This window comes from Rhopalosiphum padi, chromosome 3 (assembly GCF_020882245.1).
Source record: "Rhopalosiphum padi isolate XX-2018 chromosome 3, ASM2088224v1, whole genome shotgun sequence".
Taxonomy (NCBI): domain Eukaryota; kingdom Metazoa; phylum Arthropoda; class Insecta; order Hemiptera; family Aphididae; genus Rhopalosiphum; species Rhopalosiphum padi.
In genome coordinates, this window is record NC_083599.1 from 43,876,795 (window position 1) to 43,897,392 (window position 20,598).

General features: G+C 24.3%; 2 protein-coding genes across 3 annotated transcripts; one reads left to right on the plus strand and one right to left on the minus strand.

Annotated features, from left to right (window-relative positions):
• Window positions 1–88: 88 nt before the first annotated feature.
• On the minus strand, window positions 89–4,651 carry LOC132924464 (MKRN2 opposite strand protein). 2 transcript variants are annotated; one of them, XM_060988797.1, is made up of 5 exons: window positions 4,490–4,651; window positions 3,336–3,524; window positions 2,884–2,961; window positions 2,582–2,788; window positions 89–423 (listed from the first exon to the last, which is right to left on the minus strand). In XM_060988797.1, exons 2-5 carry the CDS (start codon window positions 3,461–3,463, stop codon window positions 195–197), a joined length of 642 nt encoding a protein of 213 aa, XP_060844780.1. In that variant the 5' UTR covers window positions 3,464–3,524; window positions 4,490–4,651; the 3' UTR covers window positions 89–194. The 2 variants fall into 2 exon arrangements, with proteins under 2 accessions (XP_060844780.1, XP_060844781.1); XM_060988798.1 differs by having other exon boundaries at window positions 4,523–4,648.
• A 4,042-nt stretch (window positions 4,652–8,693) lies between these two features.
• LOC132926561 (homeobox protein PKNOX2-like) lies at window positions 8,694–20,346 on the plus strand. The gene is made up of 9 exons (XM_060990931.1): window positions 8,694–9,104; window positions 12,090–12,248; window positions 12,308–12,479; window positions 13,571–13,795; window positions 15,089–15,362; window positions 15,875–16,017; window positions 16,254–16,395; window positions 16,467–16,568; window positions 18,563–20,346. The coding sequence occupies exons 2-9, from the start codon at window positions 12,139–12,141 to the stop codon at window positions 18,667–18,669; spliced, it is 1,275 nt and encodes a 424-aa protein (XP_060846914.1). The 5' UTR covers window positions 8,694–9,104; window positions 12,090–12,138; the 3' UTR covers window positions 18,670–20,346.
• The last annotated feature ends 252 nt before the right edge of the window (window positions 20,347–20,598 follow it).

The window sequence follows — 20,598 nt, forward strand, 5'->3', positions numbered from 1 at the left end:
TGTTTACATTGGACTACTTAAAGATTGTTTCTGATATGCACTCGAGATTTTTATGACCAATACTTTCAAATAAAATAAAATGTATCCATTCTCCAATTAATGGAATTTAATGACAAAAATGAAATGATATTTATATTAAACATAAAAAAGAAAACTTAATATATGTATAGTAATTGTATTATTATACAATTTTATTATATACACAATATTTCATTCGACGGTTGACTGTAAATATAGAAACCATTTTCTGTTATTTTTCTGTAAAGATAAATGTATTTATAAGCTTTTATCGTAGTTGGAGCTACATATAATTCTGCAAAGTCTTCTCTCGTTTCGATATGATGTACTGGTGATTTGAAGGTGTTAAACTGTTTCAAAAAAGCTATTATGAACGAAAAACAATTGTGATCCTCTTCGTTGTATCTATTGAGTAAAAGACAAAACACTACTTTAAAGTTTAAATCATTAAAAACGTAGGTATTATAACAAAAAACAAAATCATCAATACCTACTGGAGTTTTTTTTTTTAATGCGTTTATTATTTATTCTATGATAGGAAAATTAAAATAAAAATAAATATAGTGTTATTAAAAAAAAACCAAGTCAATTAATTTTGGACATCTAGAGTAGCATTGTATGAAATTATATAATACAAATTATCTCCCCCTCCCCTAAGGCCAAGCATTAAAAAGGTGTGATTTACCTATTTACCTACAACTTTAAAGATCTTTAGCTCTTATGGTCACCTATGTGAAGTTGTACTAGTACGTATTGACTCTGTCTTATTATCACATATCAGCATAACATATCTTATTGAAGATCAAAATAATTCTATTTTACTCAGTTATTTTGAATATTAGAGTTACCTTTCAAAAAATGTAAAGATAATATTATCTAAGATTTCTAAACTAACAAAACATATTCAAAATTAAAATGCCAATAATATACTTCAAAATCAAAATATAAAAAAAAACCTTTTCATAGATTGGCGCTGAAGAATATTCCTATAATAGTTGATGGCTTAATACAAAACTATTCGTGTAATAATTTCAAAACATATAACACGTTTAGCGTTTAACGCAACTATTATTCAATAAAAAGTTTTTTAAGTATTTATAAAAATGTATCTTTATGAAGATTATTGAATTAATTGTACAAAACATTTTTACTATGAATTTTGTCAAAATTTGAATTTCAAATGCTAATAAATAAAAATCATACCTAGTATGCATATTTAATATTTTTAAATTAAAAATTAATTCAACTTTCCAGAAAATTTTAATTTTAATATAAATTGTAAAATTGTATGAGGAATCTTGTAATATATTTTCATATCTTAAATATAAAATGAAAATTGTTTATACATTTTTAACCACAAAACAATTTGTAAATTTTCGGAATTTAATCATAATTCTAACTTATAATATAAAATATTTTGGCTATGTATTTTCAATAATTTTTTAATTAATTAATTAAAAACTTAAAAAAAAAAAACCTTTAATTAAATTTCAGTTATTTTATTCATCTAAATTTTTTTATTGACATTCATAGAAAAGAAAACTAAAAAAGGCTATTCGGTATTATCTTCTATACAGTAGGTATTGAGTGAATTACTATAACGGATGTTTTAAATTTGAATTCGATGATGTATTATTGTAAACAAAAAACCTATTCTTAGTGAGCTGTAAATAATTTTAACACCAAACACTGCTTATAAAAAACTACTATACATGTTTTTTCAATAGTTTTAAATTGCTGTAAGAACAACTTATGAGATAAACTGTATCACAGGAAACATAATATATTAATCTATCATATATGATAGAACATTTTTAATTTCTATGACACAATTTTATTTTATGTTTGATAAAATTTTATTTTTTATTAAAATACTAAATTTTATCAAAATTTGATTTTCAAACATTCATAAAACTTTGGCTTTTGCTTGACTTAATATCAATAAAAACAACTTTATAGGATTCTTATATTAAATTTTTAAACTTGTGAATTTAAATTTTAAATTTAATAGAATTTTAAGTACAAAATAATATAAAATATTATGAAATTTAAACAATTTTTTTTTAGGCTTATTGCAAATCGATTTATTATTATTATTTTTTTTTATTCAGCTATTAGTTTATATTTTTTAACTATGTATAATATACTAAATACTTATATTTATATCATATATATTATTATAATATATATGTATTTCTTTTTTAAAACTATAAATGTATTGTAAATTTTCTTTTCTTTCTTCTCTAATTCAATTGAAAAAAAGAACAGATTAATCTTGTTAATAAAGTAACTATAATTATAACATTTTACAATATTCAAAAAAAAAAGTAACCAACCAAAAATTTATTTGCAATTATTTTAATGAAATATTGAAGACTAAAGTTAATAGGACCAAGTGTGTGTGTGGGGGGAGAAGGGGCGGTGACTTTGTGTATATGAAACAAAATAAAAATAATTTTTTATTGTGTTCATATATTAAAATTGTCAAATACTCTTTCCCTTTATTTTTTTAAAATTAATACTATTGATAGTTCAATTAATTTTTAATCTAAAATCAACAAACCTAGAACTGTTCCAGCACTCATTTTTTACTATATCTGTTAATATAGTATCCCAATGTGTTTCCATACAATGGTCATTTAGTTGAAACACAACTAAACATCCTTGCCAGTTTTCTGTATCCTCAATGATTCCATCCCAATCATATGATATAACAGTACCTCTTGAAGTTGTTACTCCAATATGTAAATCATCCATTAATTGGTAGTTACTAGTAAAATTGTAAGATAGGTTTTTTTTATATTGTGAATATATCAAATTAAATTGTTCTAAATAAATTAAAACTATAATTTTAAATACACTTACTTTAAAAAATCCCCACAAGTTGGTTTCACAATAATAGAGCATGGTTGCTGAGATGCTCTTACAAAAGGATAAGGAACTCTTAAAATAAAAAATAAAAATGTATTTATTTTAAACTTGTCTTGGAGAATTGTTTCTCATTGATACAAGTTTCAAGTTTGTACTATATATTAAAGATTAAAGACTATAAGCATATTAAAACTATTTTAGTAATTTTAAATTTTAAACTCAATACAAAGCTGTATAATAATAATGGCGCCCATGTAGAGTACCAAGTAGTGCAATTGTACTGGTTTCACGCCACTCCTGGGGCCTATACACAAAAATGTTAGACATAGATTTGCAATATATTTAAATTTATCAAAGGGAAACATGAGAAATTGCAAGCATTATGCATTAGACCATTTACACAGATATTAGAACGTAAAGAATGAAAAAAATATTTAATAGTTTACCTGATTGGAATGTTTTGCAAATTTTTTAAACATATTTTGCAAATAGGACAATTAGTTGGAATGTTTATACAGTATATGTTCTTATGATTACAATGTTGAAAGCTAATTATACCAGAATCATTATTCATAACAGTTGGTTGAAAAAAAAATTACACTGAAAATGTTGTAATTGTTGATTATTTGTAATACCTATCAAAAAATCAAAAAATGTTAGGTAACAATATAAAAATATATTTTATAAAAATATTTCATTATTAAAGGTAGAAATTAGATTTGAACTCTTACTCTTATATAAAGACTGTATTTATATAGATATAAATTTGCAATAGATTTATTTTTATATCTTTTTATATCTAAAATAGTATTATAATATAATATTGGTGAATTTTAATTGAATATCAACAAATTGATATAAATTGATGTAATCTCCACTGGTATTTGTGCAGAGGTTTTAATAGTGGATATATATAATAATATTAATATTATATACCTAATAATCAGTAAAACATTTAAAGTAAAAATAAATATTTAACCAATTCAAAATATATTTAGTACCTAATTAATATAAATAATTAACATGGTTAATAGTCCTTATTACGTGTTATTTTTCATTTATTATCTATAATATTATGATTATCATTTTATGTTCAAATAAAAATTGTTTAATCTAAAATAACATTATATACAATTAACGCACATAATGACATACGACATTTCAATTAAAATAGAAAGATAATCAATTAAAAAAATAATCTCATCAATTTAATCATTGATAAAAATCAATTTCTTAATTAATTTGAAATGAAGTGTAATATATAGGTATACAATTTTAACATGTAAATGTAGTAATAAAAACCCTAATAAATTAAATTCATATAATAATAGTAATTTAATAACCAAATTAAATTTTTTGTATTAGTTTATCCTAATATAGAGTGAAGAAAAATAAAGACATTAAATTATCATAGATTAAAAATGCAGCGACTGTCCGAAGCCAAATATAATGTTTTCCTCGAGTAAAGAGGTTATATGAGTAACTCATATTTTATGGTTTAATTCTTACAACTACAGCTCTTACCAATCTAATTATAATTTTAATGATTTTGAAAGATTTAATAAAATAAAATTGTTTGATTAAATATTTTTATTCTTACCAATTTTAGTTAAGATAGTCTGATATTACTAACCAGTATGTAGTAAATAATATTATGTATTATGTATGTATTCACCAATTATTATAAAACTTAAAAGAAACTATAGTTACAATAAAAATTGTAAATTACAAAATTAAAAGCACAAATTTTGAAACTGATACATAGTCAATGATATGTGATATTGTGATAATTATTGATAACATAACAAGCAACATGTAGACTAAAGATAGTAGGTATTTATGATAAGTAATATTGACTACCTATGTTAATAATTAATTTTTATTAGGTATATAAAATAAACTATACCTATAACCATTATTATTATAACTATTTATAACCATATCATTATATTTTTGTGTTATAAATATAAATTTAATTTATAATAGAAAATAATTACCTGCTAAATCATTTACAGTAAAAAAAGGAGGTTGTCAAACAGAAGTTAGTAGAATTGTAAGTATCTCTTCATACCACAGGACACTCCTTATAAGTAGTACAACAAATCTAAATAATTTTGAACTCAAGTCTTTAAGTGTATTTAAAAATTTCAAAAATTACTAAATATTCTAAATAACAGCATTATTGAAAAGGAAAATGGGATGAGCATGCATGTTTTATGAATCACTTTGTATAATATTAATTAACCATGCATTTATGTATCTAGTATTGCTATATTATCTACAACTATTTATTTTAATGATTAATATACCTATGTAAAACTTTAAGGACACGCAAAAAATAATTTTGAATTACTACAAAATAATTAAAACTGTTATTGTTTATTTAAATATCTAATATAGTCAAACATTCCTTCTTATTAAACTCTATGAAAAAAAATTGTTTTACTTAGGTAAGAATTCATTTTTAAGAACTTTTGGATTTCAATTTTCAGTAATAATTTTTAGTGAAGTACCCTGTATTACATTTTCAATTGTAAGCTATAAAAATAAAATTAAACAATTTATAAATTTTCAACTTCGTAATAATTGTTATCAATTTTTCAATTTTTTTTTCAAAATTTGTTTTTTCAATTGAAGTTATAATAAAAATTACGTCTATGTATTTCGATATTTTTGAGTTATTTCAAGAACATCTTAGATTTTTGGGATTTTGTATTATGTTTTCATAGGTTTGGCAGAATCAAATATCAACACTAAAAAAATATTTCAATTTTTTATAAATAGCTTAAACAAGTAAAATAAAAACTGAAAACTCCTCTGAGAATAGAAAATAAAAATGTAAGTAATAGTTGAATGATTTAGGTGTCTTCAAAAAATATTTTTTATTTTAATAAAAATCAATTTAAGATAAATATGGTTAGGTATTCATTAATTAAATAGGTAAATATATTTGTTTAAATATTTATAATATCCTAATGTTATCGATCAAATTAATCTTCAATCGCTCATAAAAAATATTTGTATTAACAACTTAAATTAAAAAAAAAATGATGTATTTAATAAATTGCAATGTGAATTTTTATGAAAAATTACAAATTTCCATGGTTATCTATTTATAAATTATAAATAAAAACAACATAAATTTAATTTAGTAGCCCAAAACTATTTTTGTATAATAAAAATATAAAAAAATGTATTCACGATTTTGAAAAATATGGATTTCGTTTATTTTTATTTATGTTAAATTTATGAAAGAAAAATTCATTATACTGTAACTATAACTTTAATAGGTATGGTAAATGATGGGGAGGGGGGCACGGGCTCCAATTCATAAATACGCCACTGTGTGCATATTTACGTAGCATTTTCTGGATGTCTTAAAAACTACCGAATAATTCCAAGAAACCAATACACTTTAGACATGTGTTCTAAAGCTTATAGTTTCCTACCCACATGGCCATATGAATACAAAATACAACGTTCTAATGTATTATGTAATTAAATCATTAGTTTTTGGGTGGGCTATGAATTCTAAGGGGGCTAAGCCCGCCAAGTTCTACTCTATTTGCACCTAGCTTAGCTATTAAATATTAATACTCGTACAATATAGCCTAGCTATTGTTGGTAACCGGCTTTTATACACAAGACATTTTTTATGAGCTAGGAGCTTACACTTACTTATTTGCGCACCCACTTTCAACTAATTGCACTAAAATTGGATTTGTAAAAAAAAAATTTTGAAAGAACTGGCCAATATTATAATAAATATTATTTAACTAATAAAATAATAACTAATAACTATACAGGTATATTAACTATACCAAATAATATACTTTGTTCTTCTTTTTAACAGATCACAATAATTTTTTAAATCCTTATCATTCTTATACTTATTAGTTATTAATTTATTATTGACTATTGTGTTTGTGTACGCTTTTGATCATCTTAGCCTAATTTTAATTTACAACAATTTTATCATAATTCATAGTCAACTAGTAACCTGCAAGCTATAGACCTATAGGCTATAGTGGTACATTGGTACCCAAAGATAACTGATATTTATTATTTTACTTTTTGGAATCAATATTTCTTATTATGTTGACCAGAATACTATAGTGGCTGGCCATTAGGAAATAAAAAAATATTTTAAATAGGTTAAGTTAAGTTAACTTATATCTCATAACTCCATATCGTGGGGTCGTTTTTATAATGTTTAATTATAAGATAAAGAACACAAATGCTTAAAACATTAATTGCTAGGGTGTGTGGTTCTGTGGATTTGTTCACAGAGCGTATAAATGGAGCGTAATAGGGTTGAGCGAATTATCTTTTTACTTGCTTAACAAAAGCAGTGTTTGGAGCGTTTGGGTGAGTTCCCTACAGTGTGTTTGAATGAGTATGAATCATACATTCATGATTCATACTGTATGATACGTCCAATTTTAACGTTCGTTTACGGTGGACCTATCTCACCGGCACAATGCTACCATCCTATAAGCTTACCGACCGGCTAACAGATTATATTTTCACACCTACGAGCTACGTTCATCATCAATAACGTTATTAATTAACATAATATAAAAGATAAAAGTTTAAAGATCAAGATATAATTATAAATAATATCATTGATTACCTATATAAAGTCAACACTCATCTATATATATATATATATATAATCAATGATAATATTAATAAAATAGATATAATTGTAATAGGTATATCTATAGAAAATTTAAAACAAATACAATTTGTATTTGTTTTTTTATTGAATTTTATCAAAAAATAGTTCATTTTAATTATACTCGTGGAACTGTGGAAGTCACGGACAGTCACAAGTCTATCAAAATGAGAGAGGAGAAAATAGATTAATAAAAATACCGCCTCGTACTTAATCGCATTACAAGATAATATTAAAAATAGGCCGCCCAAACATATTATATTTTTAAATCACTCGTCTCGATGCATTTCAATTTTTTGAAAACAAATAAGATTCCCTAAAATTCGACTAAATCTTCGCCTATATGGATAAAAATAATTCATATATATTATATTACCCACGTATAGTATTATGCCTAATGTTAAAAATCGTATTACTTTAGACGAAACTTTCGTTCGTACCTAACAATAATAATCAGTAACAACAGTAATAATGCTACAGGAGAAAACGAACCGGCGAGGAGGTTTCGGCAGTTTGCGCGGCGAAACGCCGAGACATAATACGACGGGTGGTGAGTAGGCGGGGTGAGCGCGAAAATCGCATATTTTTGTTTTTCCGTTTGAGCAGCAGCGAAGAACACTGCGGACGAAGCGAAACGGTTGTTATTTTAGCAAAAAGGGTCGTCCCGGACACGATCATCATCTCCTCGTCGCCGGCGCGCGCGCGCTCGATCCCTTTAATCGCCGTCGGAGTGTCGGACCGCGCTGGCCGTCACCCTCCCGCCGGCCGCGACGACACCGGTACGCGCACCACTTAAATTGTATTATTTGTATTACCGAACGTATTACGTCTGCGCGCGGCTGAACGACCGGAGTGGAGTGCGTGTCGTCAGAACTCAGAAGCTGGTGGATGGGATGGCGGCGAGTAGCGTGAGCGAGTGAGCGGGCGGGCGGGCGACCTTCGGCGGCGTATACTGTTTTCCGTCGTTGGGTATTTTTATTATTATTATTTTTTTTTTTTTTTATTATTTATCGTTATCGTTTCAAGGGAGAAAAAGGGGGAAAAAGAGATAAATACCCGAGCGCTCGCCGCGACGACGCTCCGAACTATACAGCACACTGCTCTACCCGTCGACATCGCGATTCGCGGCGACGATGATAATAAAAAAAACCAGCGTTAGCGGATCCCTTATCTCTCCGTCTCTCTCTCGGCGTCCGACGTACATGTCGTCCGGTCGTCGGTGTTGTTGTTATTATTATTATTATTATTATTTTTATCATCGTTACCGCACAACGACGACGACGACGATGACGGTATTATTGATGTAATTATTGTTATTGTTGCCGTTCCACATGCACGCGCGTAACGCGTCGCCGTCGCGCGATCTCCGTCTTGCCGGCACATCGTTCGTCCGACGGCGTTTCGCCCGGTGAACGTGCGTGCGCCCAGTTCGCCGGATCCGGCGCCGTCCGTCCAACCGACCGCATGCCCAACAGGGGCTCCGAGCACTTCCGCTGTCGTGTTGATGTCTACCGACAACTGTAGACGACTGTAGCCCGTAAGTATGCGACATGGTCCACCAGTCTGTTGTATCTACTTCGGTGGTCCCCGTACGATGCGGTGCGGTGATCGCAATAATTTTCTGTTTGTGTAGTGGTCTTGACACGTTGAACAAATTTAATATGTTGTCGAGAACACCACTTTTTCTGGTTAGGACTACCAATGTATTCACTGAGTCCAAGACAATTGTTATAGTTGACTAGTGCTATTACCTGACATCCACTCTTGAGTAGGTTAGCACAGTAACGAATTACCGTCATGTCGGTATACGATATGTATTATATGTATATATGTATCTTTATTTATATATACGTTATATGTAATGTTTATCCAGAATGATTCACCTCCAATTTTTATTTTAATGTATTTATTTATTGAAGGGCCACGTTTTTAATTATTTAAATTTATAAGTGCAAAATCCTAATAGTGTAATACAGCTGTGTTAACAGCTTAATAGTGTAAAGTACAAAAAAAAAAAAATGGTTCTCATTTGGGCAAAAGTTGTTATCGTTACAGAAGTCTTAAATAGTATGACGAATTTAAGTATTTGCCAAATTGAAAAACATTCTTACAGCATCATCAGAGAAAACATTTTTTTTACTTATTTTTAAAGCTTGGATGTTAAAAACTATAAATTTCGAAACCTATTTTTTGCGATTTTTTATGATTATATACTTTTTAGTTTAAACCATAGATTGTAGGTCTTTAAATAAAATTTGTCCACATACCTTCGAATACAAATATTTTACTTTTTTTTTCTACCATTTGATTATTATTTTTTTTTTAAAATGTACCATATTTAAGCTTTATCAAAAAGAAATGTATGGGTAAAATAAGAAGTAAACTAAAAAATATCACATATTATCAAATAGTTTAGGTACTTAATTTATACATTATTCTTTCAAAAAAATTGTTTTAATAATGTTTGTTTGAGTTTAATTTTTTATTTTAAGTTAGTAAAATAATTTTAACACATTTTAAGATAAAAGTTATAAGACATCATAATAATTAATAACAAATTGTTAAATACTTTATTTTTGATCACATTTATTTGATATGTTTATTTTAAATTTATCAAGCAATTGAAAATACTACAACATATCTAATTGAAAAATATTTTTTTCTAAATCACTCTTTAAACTTAGTAGTTTATTTATTCTTCTATTGAGATAAAAATTCCAGTCTGGTATTTTATTTCATATTTTATCTTATAGTTTAATACAAAATTAAAGTTATAATTTTATTTTATTCTAAAAATTAATTTAGTTCATTCCAAATGTTAAAAATGAACTGTTTGTGTTCTGGTTATTTTCAAATTATGTTTTATCTTTCATAAGCTTCTTGAAAAACACCTTGATATACCATTCTTGATTTTAAGTCAAAGAGTGAATATTTTCATTACAATCTTTTTCTGCCAACCAATATAATACAAATGGAAAAGGATTAAATTCGATAACAGTTATTATATGTATACTTACAATTATTCTGATGATATTTGTTATATCCTTGGAGTCTTAGAAATGTTATGAGATAAATCTATTATATACGTTTAGTCATATATTACTGAGTAATATATGATAAATTTTTAAAATATGATAGATGATTATTGATTATTTTTTCACAATTCTATGTAAGAAGGTAAATATTATTTCGAATTCAAAATAATGTATTAATGTATTATTTATTTACATTAAAATTACAAAAACAAATACATAAAACATAAAATATATTATTTTAATAATGTGAAAAATATGTTGTGTAACTAAAAAGTGTTTATTCTTCATACCTATATAATTGTAGGTAAAACTTACTGAGCTGCAAGTACATATAAAATATAAATTTGCATAAATTATTTTATGCAATGTATAATTGTTCATAAAGTCATATTTGAAAACAATTAACGTTAATATTTTTTCAACTGTTTTCATAAAAATTCAAAATAATAATAAAATAGAACTTTTTAAAAATTATTTCTAATTAGAAAATAAGAAGTATGCTACTAAATATAGAAATAATCGCCATATACAAATATATGCTCTTAAATTTTCTAGGATGAATTTGTAGATTTTAAATCTAGATTTCATGAATTACCCTGTTATCAATTAGTCATATTTTGGTATAATTCTGATTACGTGAATAAAATGTTAAAATATAAACATCCGAGCTCTGTATAATTCAATTTATATTTGGGGACTAAGCCTTCTCCCCTAAGCCACCGTATAGTTGTGGCTATTCCAAGTAAACTTAATATTGTCTCAGCGTTCATAGACTTAATATAAATTTGTCATTCTATTTGAGAAAAGTAATTCTAATTCTTTTAATGATATTGATTGTTTCAACTACCTGTATTCAGTGAATAGCATTAAATACAAATACTATATAAACTGTAGTATTACAAATATAATATATTATTTACAAATTAATTTATGTATGAATTTGAACATGACCTTTATGATACAGTAGAAGACATTTTTTTTTTATTCTGATCCATTATTTATTATTTTTACATAATAGTATAATACTATGATGTAAATAAATTATATTCTTAAGGCTGGAAACCTGTACACATTTGCACCAAACCTACAAGTTATAATTCAGTTGATCCTTCATTGTTCCATATTGTTTATAATAAAATACATTTTCTTTGAATGTTATTAAGATTGTTATTTAACTATTTTAACTATTTCAAGTAATTTTTAATTAATGTCAATAGATTGTTCATGTATTAAAAAAACAAAACACTCTCGTATTCTATTATTTTGTGCCAATTTTAAGTTATTTACATTTTATATAATCATGTGGGCACATTAGTGTTTTATACATTTTACTTATTAGTCATTAGGTACCTGTGCATTCTATAATACATAGCTTAAAATAAAAAAACGATCATGATTAATCTTCATTATAGGAATTTAAATAAGAATAATTTATAGACAATTTTATACTTGTAAATGTATTTATGTACTTTTTATTTAATTTGTAGGTTTTCAATTTATAATAATGGAAAAAGAAAACAAATGTAAAGCTTAATAATGGTTTCATACTCAGATAGTGTAACATCTAATTTAACGGCTATCGCCAATAATAATATTCAACAAACAGATCAAGCAATATTTGAAGCTGATAAGCGAGCTGTTTATAAGTAATTTTTCGGTTATAATTATCTGTTTATTTCTGTTTTCTAATATTATTGTTTTTCAGGCATCCACTTTTTCCTTTACTAGCATTACTTTTTGAAAGATGTGAACAAGCCACTCAGTCAGCAGCAATTTCAAATTCTGAAAGTTTTAATATGGATATACAAGCATTTGTTCAACATCAAGAAAGGGATAGAAAACCATTTTTAATTAATGATACAGAAATAGACGGACTGGTATGTGTATTAAATTCTTTTAAATAAAAATGTATAGTTATCAATAGGTACATTTATTTTTTTATTAATGTTAAGCTTCATACCACATTAAGTTTAATTTTAGTTTATACTTATTTTTATCAATAATAAAAATAAATGTACCTATATTTATTTTCAAAACAGTTTAATTGTATGCTTTTAAAATATAGTATGATTTAGTTTTATAAATTGAACAATAACTTTTGTATTAGGTTCTTTTATACACTAAGTGACAAAAACATTTTATTTTTACTACTCATAACCATAATCTGTGTTGAGCTCCCTGTATTTAGTACTCTTAAAATTCACTAATAATAGCACGAGAAAAATATATTATTCAACTTTATACTTTTATTTTATTAAATATATTTTTAAATAATGTAAGACGTTTGACATGTGAGGTAGATTCATAGTCCATTTTCCATATTACATATTACTCTTGAGTCTAGTGCCATTATACTTTATATTTGCTTAATGGCTCATAATTAAGGCTAGGATGTTTGTAATTTTTTTTTACTTTTAGTCATGCTCGATCAAATAATAAATCCATTCAATATAATGTAGATGTAGTTATGTTAAACTATATTTCACACAGTCTTGAATGTTCAGACATTTTTAGCTATAAATTCACTTTTGTTTCTAACAAAAACAGATTCTTATTTTTACAAATTTTTATTCAACTTGTATACATTGTATGGCACATATATAATAACAACAATTTTGTTTTATTATTAAAAAAATATTAGTTACTAGTAAATTATCAAATAATATATTATGTAATATCATCATAAATTATATTTTGAATAAATATTGAATAATTTTACTTTTCGCATATTTTATAATATTATATTTGATTTTTTTAAAGTCTTTGAAATTTTTGGATGCATTTTTTTTAGCATTTTTAAAGTCGTAAATACCCTATTCATACGCTTATTCCCTATTCAATACTGTGATAGATTAATGTATGATTTCCAATGTAAGTAGGTATGTGTAAAATTTCATTAGATTTTTTTTTGATGATCTGAGATTATTTAAATGGTTAAACATTACTTAAAAATTATTTTTTTTTTCAGATGATTAAAGCTATTCAAGTATTACGAATACATTTATTGGAACTAGAAAAAGTTCAAGAATTGTGCAAAGATTTTTGTAGTAGATACATAACATGTCTAAAAATTAAAATGCAAAGTGAAAATTTATTACGTTCTGATTACACATCGGGTTACATAGAAAATAATAGCAGTGGTAACTCAAGTAATAGCAATTCTCCATTATGCCATTCTCCACACCATAGTCAGGTAAATATAGTTGTTATATAGATTTAATATCATTGACTTAAAAATATACAGATAAGCCGACACATATAAAAATGTGTCTACCACCCTGCCGAACCATAATTTATTGGTTATTTTATTACAATGCATCTGTTCAATCACTATGCTGATAAGGGTAAGATTTCTGTTACAGCAACCTCTCATCCAATTAATACAATGGTAGGGTATTTCATTATTGACTACAATTAACTAGTTTTCACATTTTTGTTGTGCTGATTATCTGTTAATTTTAAAATCAGTGGTAGTAGTTATTATATGGGCAATTCTTTTATAGAAAAACACTCATTATTTCAAAATTTTAATATGATTTTGAACATATGTTTTTACATAATTTGCAGTTGATATAAAACACATAACACACACACACACATATATATATTTGATGTTTAATATTTTTTATTGTTTTAATTATTTAAAAACTTTTTATATTTATGATAACATATTTTTTTAATTTAATATTCTGAAGCAGAATTTTTTGATGTATTTTGATCTGTGAAAATCAAAATTCAGACAACGAATTCATGAGTTGTAAGTATTTTAAGTTAAGGCGAGCAGAGTGGAGATCCAGAAAAAATGTTTCTTCTATGTTTATCTACATTTTAAATTATTAAAACTCATAAACTACTCGTCTGATTTATGATTTGTATGTATAAAAATATTACAAAAAGTATTCTACTTCAGGATATGAAATTAAAAATGTATGTTGCAATTAAAAAAATTTAAAAATGTTTGTGGTTTTATTTTGACTAAATTATATAAAAAAATATTTTAAAAACACAATAGATTTTTAAATAATAAGTGCTCAATTAAAGAATTACTTAATATACATAAGTTGAATGATACATTTAAAAAATAATATTGATTGATTGATTATCAATTAGAAACATTTAAAATAGTTTCTTAAAAAATATAATGTTTTAAATAATATTCATAAATTATGTATTTTAAATGTTTTTAAAAATATTTTGATTATAAGTTTGTCCATCATTCAATATATCCTTAGTAAACACACATAGAAATTTGAATTGAAATTCAGTTTAATTGAATCATTGAATAAATATTTAGTTAAGTCAATAACCATACTAGTTAGTTTTGGTTGAAGTATATAAATGCATTATTAAAAGTTATCTATACAGAATCAATGTACATCACATCTATTTGTGATATATATGTATATTATCTATAATTAGTGTTATTTATTTTATTTATTAGTTTATTATGGTACATTAGGTTTAGGTTTATAATGATGTTTGACAGGTGATATCCTCTTCAGGAGTTTCTGTGCGGCAGTCTGGAGACAACGATGCTATAAAACCAAAAACAATAATGGATTTAAAAAACATTACCTGTCTTTTGTCAAATATACCATCCTCCACATCCATAGAAATGAAAGATGTATCTCAAGTCTCAGATGTTTCCCAACTTGATTTGACAGTCACTAAATCTACACTTCAAAACTCTTCTTTAGAAAAAACACCATTATCAGCAATCGGTACAAATGTATTACAGAATAATGTTTCTATTTTACATGGTAGGTAATAATTTATTATTTGTATATACTTAAAAACATTTATTAAAGTATGAATTGTTATATATTTTTATGTTTTATCAATCTCTGAGTATTACTTTTACATTAATTTTATCTTTTTTTTTAATACAATTAACAGTTGTATAAAATGTATTTTAATATTTTTATCATAATCATTAATTAATATTCTTGTTTATAGATGATAAACATAATTAAGTAATGAAATATTTCAATAATACAAATGTTTATTAAGAAAAATGTAATAAGAATTTTTTTCACTTATAAGGAATGAAATAATTATTTAAACAAAATATTTCCTTTGCTAAATGTTAGAATTAAAAATATATTAGTTATTAACAAATACTATTTAATATATATTAGTATTAGATGGTTTGCAGCAGTTAATTGTAGGAATATCTTTAGCTTAGGTAAAATGTATATAATAAAGTGTTGATAATATATTAATTATATTAATTACTGTTTTTGTATTAACATATATATTTTATATATTTTAGGTTCCTTATCAGCTACTAGTGGTGGCTCTTGTGATGAAGAAGATGACTACTTTGGGAGTAAAAAGAAAAGGCAACAAAAAAGAGGAATTCTCCCTAAACAGGCTACAAGTGTAATGCGATCTTGGCTTTTTCAACATTTAATTGTAAGGGCAAATAATATGTCAATATATAAATATTATTACTTTTAATACAGTTTAATATGAGTTAGTTTCTCTATATACCTAATAACCCTATTATGTGATTATTATTATTATTATAATTTGTATTCTTTATCTTTATCTATACTAATATCATGCCATATACATTTCAGAAAATACTAATTATAATAAATTATGATTTATAAAAAACATTTCAATGAATAAAAGATATTGATTTTCAGCATCCTTATCCAACAGAAGATGAAAAAAAAATTATTGCCGCACAGACTAATTTAACATTGTTACAAGTAAATAATTGGTTTATCAATGCACGAAGACGAATATTACAACCAATGCTTGATGCGTCTACCCCTGATATTGCTGGTATTTTTATTATTATGTATAATAAATGTATAGTTAAATTTAATTAATAATATATATATTTTAAAATATAGGTGAACAAAACTTTACTCTTTCTAAAGATAAGTCTGCAATTGTTGATAATAACAAGTTTTCATGGCCTGCTGATGATTTATTACAATCTCAAAATGTCAATGGTAAATAATATCACAAATTTCTGAAATAAATGTTTATATGCTATATAAGTGATAGTGGATTTGTATGTTTCTTGTGTTTACATATAAATGAGTGTTTATATGTGTATTTTAGTGGAAATATATTAATATATAAAGATTTTAATTCATATAAACAGTCTTATTTTTGGACAATGATGTATTAGTAAATAATTTAAATTTTAAAGTGCTTTTAAGCCAACATATTGCAATACTAATTATATTTATTTGTTAATAAAACACAATGTCATGTTCATATGCATATGTTGTTTTTACCTTAAGTGTATAAATACAGTGTAACAGTATAACCAGGTTTATAGGATTTATGGTTGGTGACATGGTGATGTTTTGGAACATTTAGATAGAAATTTATTTAATATTGTTTATAGTTGAAATAAAACTACGATGCTTATATTATTTTTAAAATGTATAATAATTTTATAGTCAATAAAATATAATACGTTTGATAAACAATTATCACTAATAATTATAAATTTAAACACACAGAATTAATTTGTTATAAAACGTTATCAACGTTTAGTTAATTATTAATATTATTTAATTATTTAATATTAAAAATATAATGTATGCACCATTCATTATTATTCTGTAGTTATTTATTAGTCACTATTAAATTTATAATATAATTTAATTGGCTTTTTTGATCTTAGCAGATATTAAATAAGTTGTAATTTAATTAATTTAATGACTGCAAATAACTATTTTTGTTGAGAATACTTTCAAATCATTCAAGAGTAGGTACCTATCTGTTTATGTACCTTTTTATGGTTTAATTTCCAAATAATATTATAATAGTATCTATTAAAATAATTGTTTAATTTTTAAAACTGTTCATGTCCTGTTGGAAATAGTTTTAAATTTATTTTCAAGTCTACTTCAAATTGACTTTCGCATATTTTTGATTTTGTCCTAATAAATCACAAAAAAAAAAAGTAAAAAGCACAAATTAAAAATAGAAAAGAATCTAATATACAAGAAAGTAGAATAGAATAGATTTAACAATAAATTTCTGTTTGTTAGATCAAGACAGAATCACTGCTTTAAATCTTCTTAATATTATATTTTCTGTGGTTCAGCTTTCACCAGTTAACATTTATTTTAGTATGATTAAGAAACTTATCTATTATGTAAAGTAGTTAGGTATTATTATTTAAATTTCAGAAATATTTTTTCCTCCCCCTTAACCCTTAGAAGCATGGTGGTAAATATTTAATACCACCTTCATATCATGTTTAATATGTTGTTTAAATTAAGCTTTATCCATCATTGATATACACATAAAAAATAATTTGTTATTATATAAGTTATTATAATAAACCTATGTATTAAACAAAAGGCTAATGGGCATAACTGACTATGCCACACTGTAGTAGTGTAGTGCGTCCCCTTAATAAACACGAGACTCATGTAATGTAAATAGATTTTTTTTTAAATGTATATAATTAATTTAGTAAAAACTTATTTTAAATGATAAGATAAAATATATTAATATTTATATCAACTTTATAATAATATATTTAAATTTGTTTATATTTTTCTTATTGAACTTTACATATGACACCTACACCTAATCATTAAAATTTGATTTTACATAAAAGAAAGGTTATTTAAATCATAAAATTATACATCAATATCAAGTGTAAACTTGATATATATACACACTCACACACATACACACATATATATATGTTATTTTGGATAGTGAAATTATTGTGTTTCAAAGTAAACATTTAAAATAACCATCTAAGACATATTTATTATACTAATATTGCTTTCCAAAGGATTTTGGAATTAAATGACCATTTATTATGTATTATATATTACACCTCAATAACTTAAATCTGTTTCACAATACTTCTACAAATATGTATCAATGATGCATTAAAAAAATTGTATTTTAATAAAAATAAGAATTATCATATTAAAAATAAAAATAATTTTTAATATTTCATTTTTAGAAAATTCAAATGAATCAAATTTTGGCGAAAGTGAAGCAGAAGATGATGATGAAGAAGAAGAAATTAGTGATATTTTTTCTCAACATAGTGTTAATGAATCAGATTAGTCAGTGTTTTAAGAATAATCTTAATACATTGTACAATGTATATGAAACAGTAATCATTTTATATGTATGTAAAAAGTACATATTATTATATTATATACAGTCAATGTTAATGTTAAATATATTTAATATATTTTACATATTAGAAGACGAGAGATAATTAACTAATAACTTAAATAATATAATTTATTGAAAACACATTGATATGTTTCATAAAGTGTATTAAATGTACTTAAGTGGTTTATTAAGATTATAATTATCAATAAATCAATTGATAAAATGTGTTATTATTAAATAAATAAATGTTCCAAGCCTTTATAAGTATTATAAGTAATAATAACTAATCAATGACTGTAAAAACAATTTGTACAAAAGTAAATTTTATTTAGAATAACAATGTTTGAGATTTAACTAGAGTTATTGCATCATTTAAATACATTATAGAAATATAATATTAAATGCTAATGATTTAAAAAATAAAATTACAGTCTATTCCAAATAAGAGTATATCGGTTTGTGCATTGCTCGTGACCCTAATCCCCCCATCCACAATCTATGGGGTTTAAGCTTATTAACAAATAGGGTCGTCAAACAAAAACTGGTTAGGTGATCAGTATATTTTTATTTGAAATGGACTATGTATTGTAATTTCATTTATATTTCAAAATCTTGAGTTGTCTTAATATTTTTAATATTAATTTGTTAACCCGATTACTATAAAATTATATTTTTAATGTGTTCTTTTTTTTTTTTACATAAGATTAGAACATCATTAATGAAATAATAATACTACTTTTATGATCAATTTCCACCTATTATAATAATTATTCATAATAAAATTGCAGCAGTGTTCCTCAGCCAATATTTTAACGCTTTGAAAATAAATGTTAAAAGAACCATAATACAATCTGTAGTGGATGGCAAATTTTCAAATTTACTAATTTGTTATCTATATTAAATATATATACATTTAAAATTAATTCTTATTTCATAAATGTAATTGCTTATATTGTATATTTATAACTTTTTTTGTTGGTTTAACTCTTTCATTACTTAATTATACATTTTTTTGAAAAATTGTTTATATTCATACCTACTCAATTATTTTTAGAAATCTATGTTAACTTATTTTTTATTCTCATTCTTGTCTTATACTATATATTATTGTAAACAAATTAATTATATTTTAGGAAAAGTCTGCATAATTATTATAATAAATATTATATAATACATCTTCAGTATAATATGTAATCTTTTGTGAACTTTTAATCGTTTTAGATTTGAGGTAATATATTATAATTTTAGTAGACATTAAACAATTCTCTTTAAACAAATACTCGATAAAAATATTTTGTTATTTATTTATTATTTTTTTATTATATTTTACATATTATTCAAGATAAATGTTTATGTGGCAACCTTTAAAAAAGTGTAATTCTTAACATAAATTCATCATTATATTTAAATCATGGATTTTTAAATGAAATAATTTTTTTTTAAATTTTTCTGATATATTTACATGTTTTTTTCATCATTGAAATAATTGTAGATAATGTAAAATCAATTATATTATACATGTATTTTATGTTTGATATAATACCATATAAGTATATCATCATTTAAAATTATACTTGCTTATTGTTTTATGTGAAATAAATCGTAAATTGAGTAATGATATAATGAATATTGCATGTAATTACAGTATGATTAATAATGGATATCTGATATATATATATGTTACAAACTAAATTGTAATAATACATACATACAACTTTCTCTATAAAAATAAGTCATACATCTATGACCATATATTTCATTTGGATATAACACTATTAGCTGTATACAACCGTTTTGTACATTGGTATATTATTATTGTTAGTGTATATAACATATTACCATTGGTCCATTTCATTGTTTAATAAAAAAAATACA

Excerpts from the sequence above, each read along its gene's own strand:
- LOC132924464 (XM_060988797.1), bottom strand. The coding sequence starts at position 3,463 with ATGAATAATGATTCTGGTATAATTAGCTTTCAACATTGTAATCATAAG. Across the intron at positions 2,789-2,883 it reads ACTTGTGGGGATTTTTTAAA|TAACTACCAATTAATGGATG; the intron begins GTAAGTGTATTT and ends CAATTTTACTAG. Across the intron at positions 424-2,581 it reads GAGTGCTGGAACAGTTCTAG|ATACAACGAAGAGGATCACA; the intron begins GTTTGTTGATTT and ends TTTACTCAATAG.
- LOC132926561 (XM_060990931.1), top strand. The coding sequence starts at position 12,139 with ATGGTTTCATACTCAGATAGTGTAACATCTAATTTAACGGCTATCGCC. Across the intron at positions 13,796-15,088 it reads ATTCTCCACACCATAGTCAG|GTGATATCCTCTTCAGGAGT; the intron begins GTAAATATAGTT and ends GATGTTTGACAG. Across the intron at positions 15,363-15,874 it reads TAATGTTTCTATTTTACATG|GTTCCTTATCAGCTACTAGT; the intron begins GTAGGTAATAAT and ends TATATATTTTAG.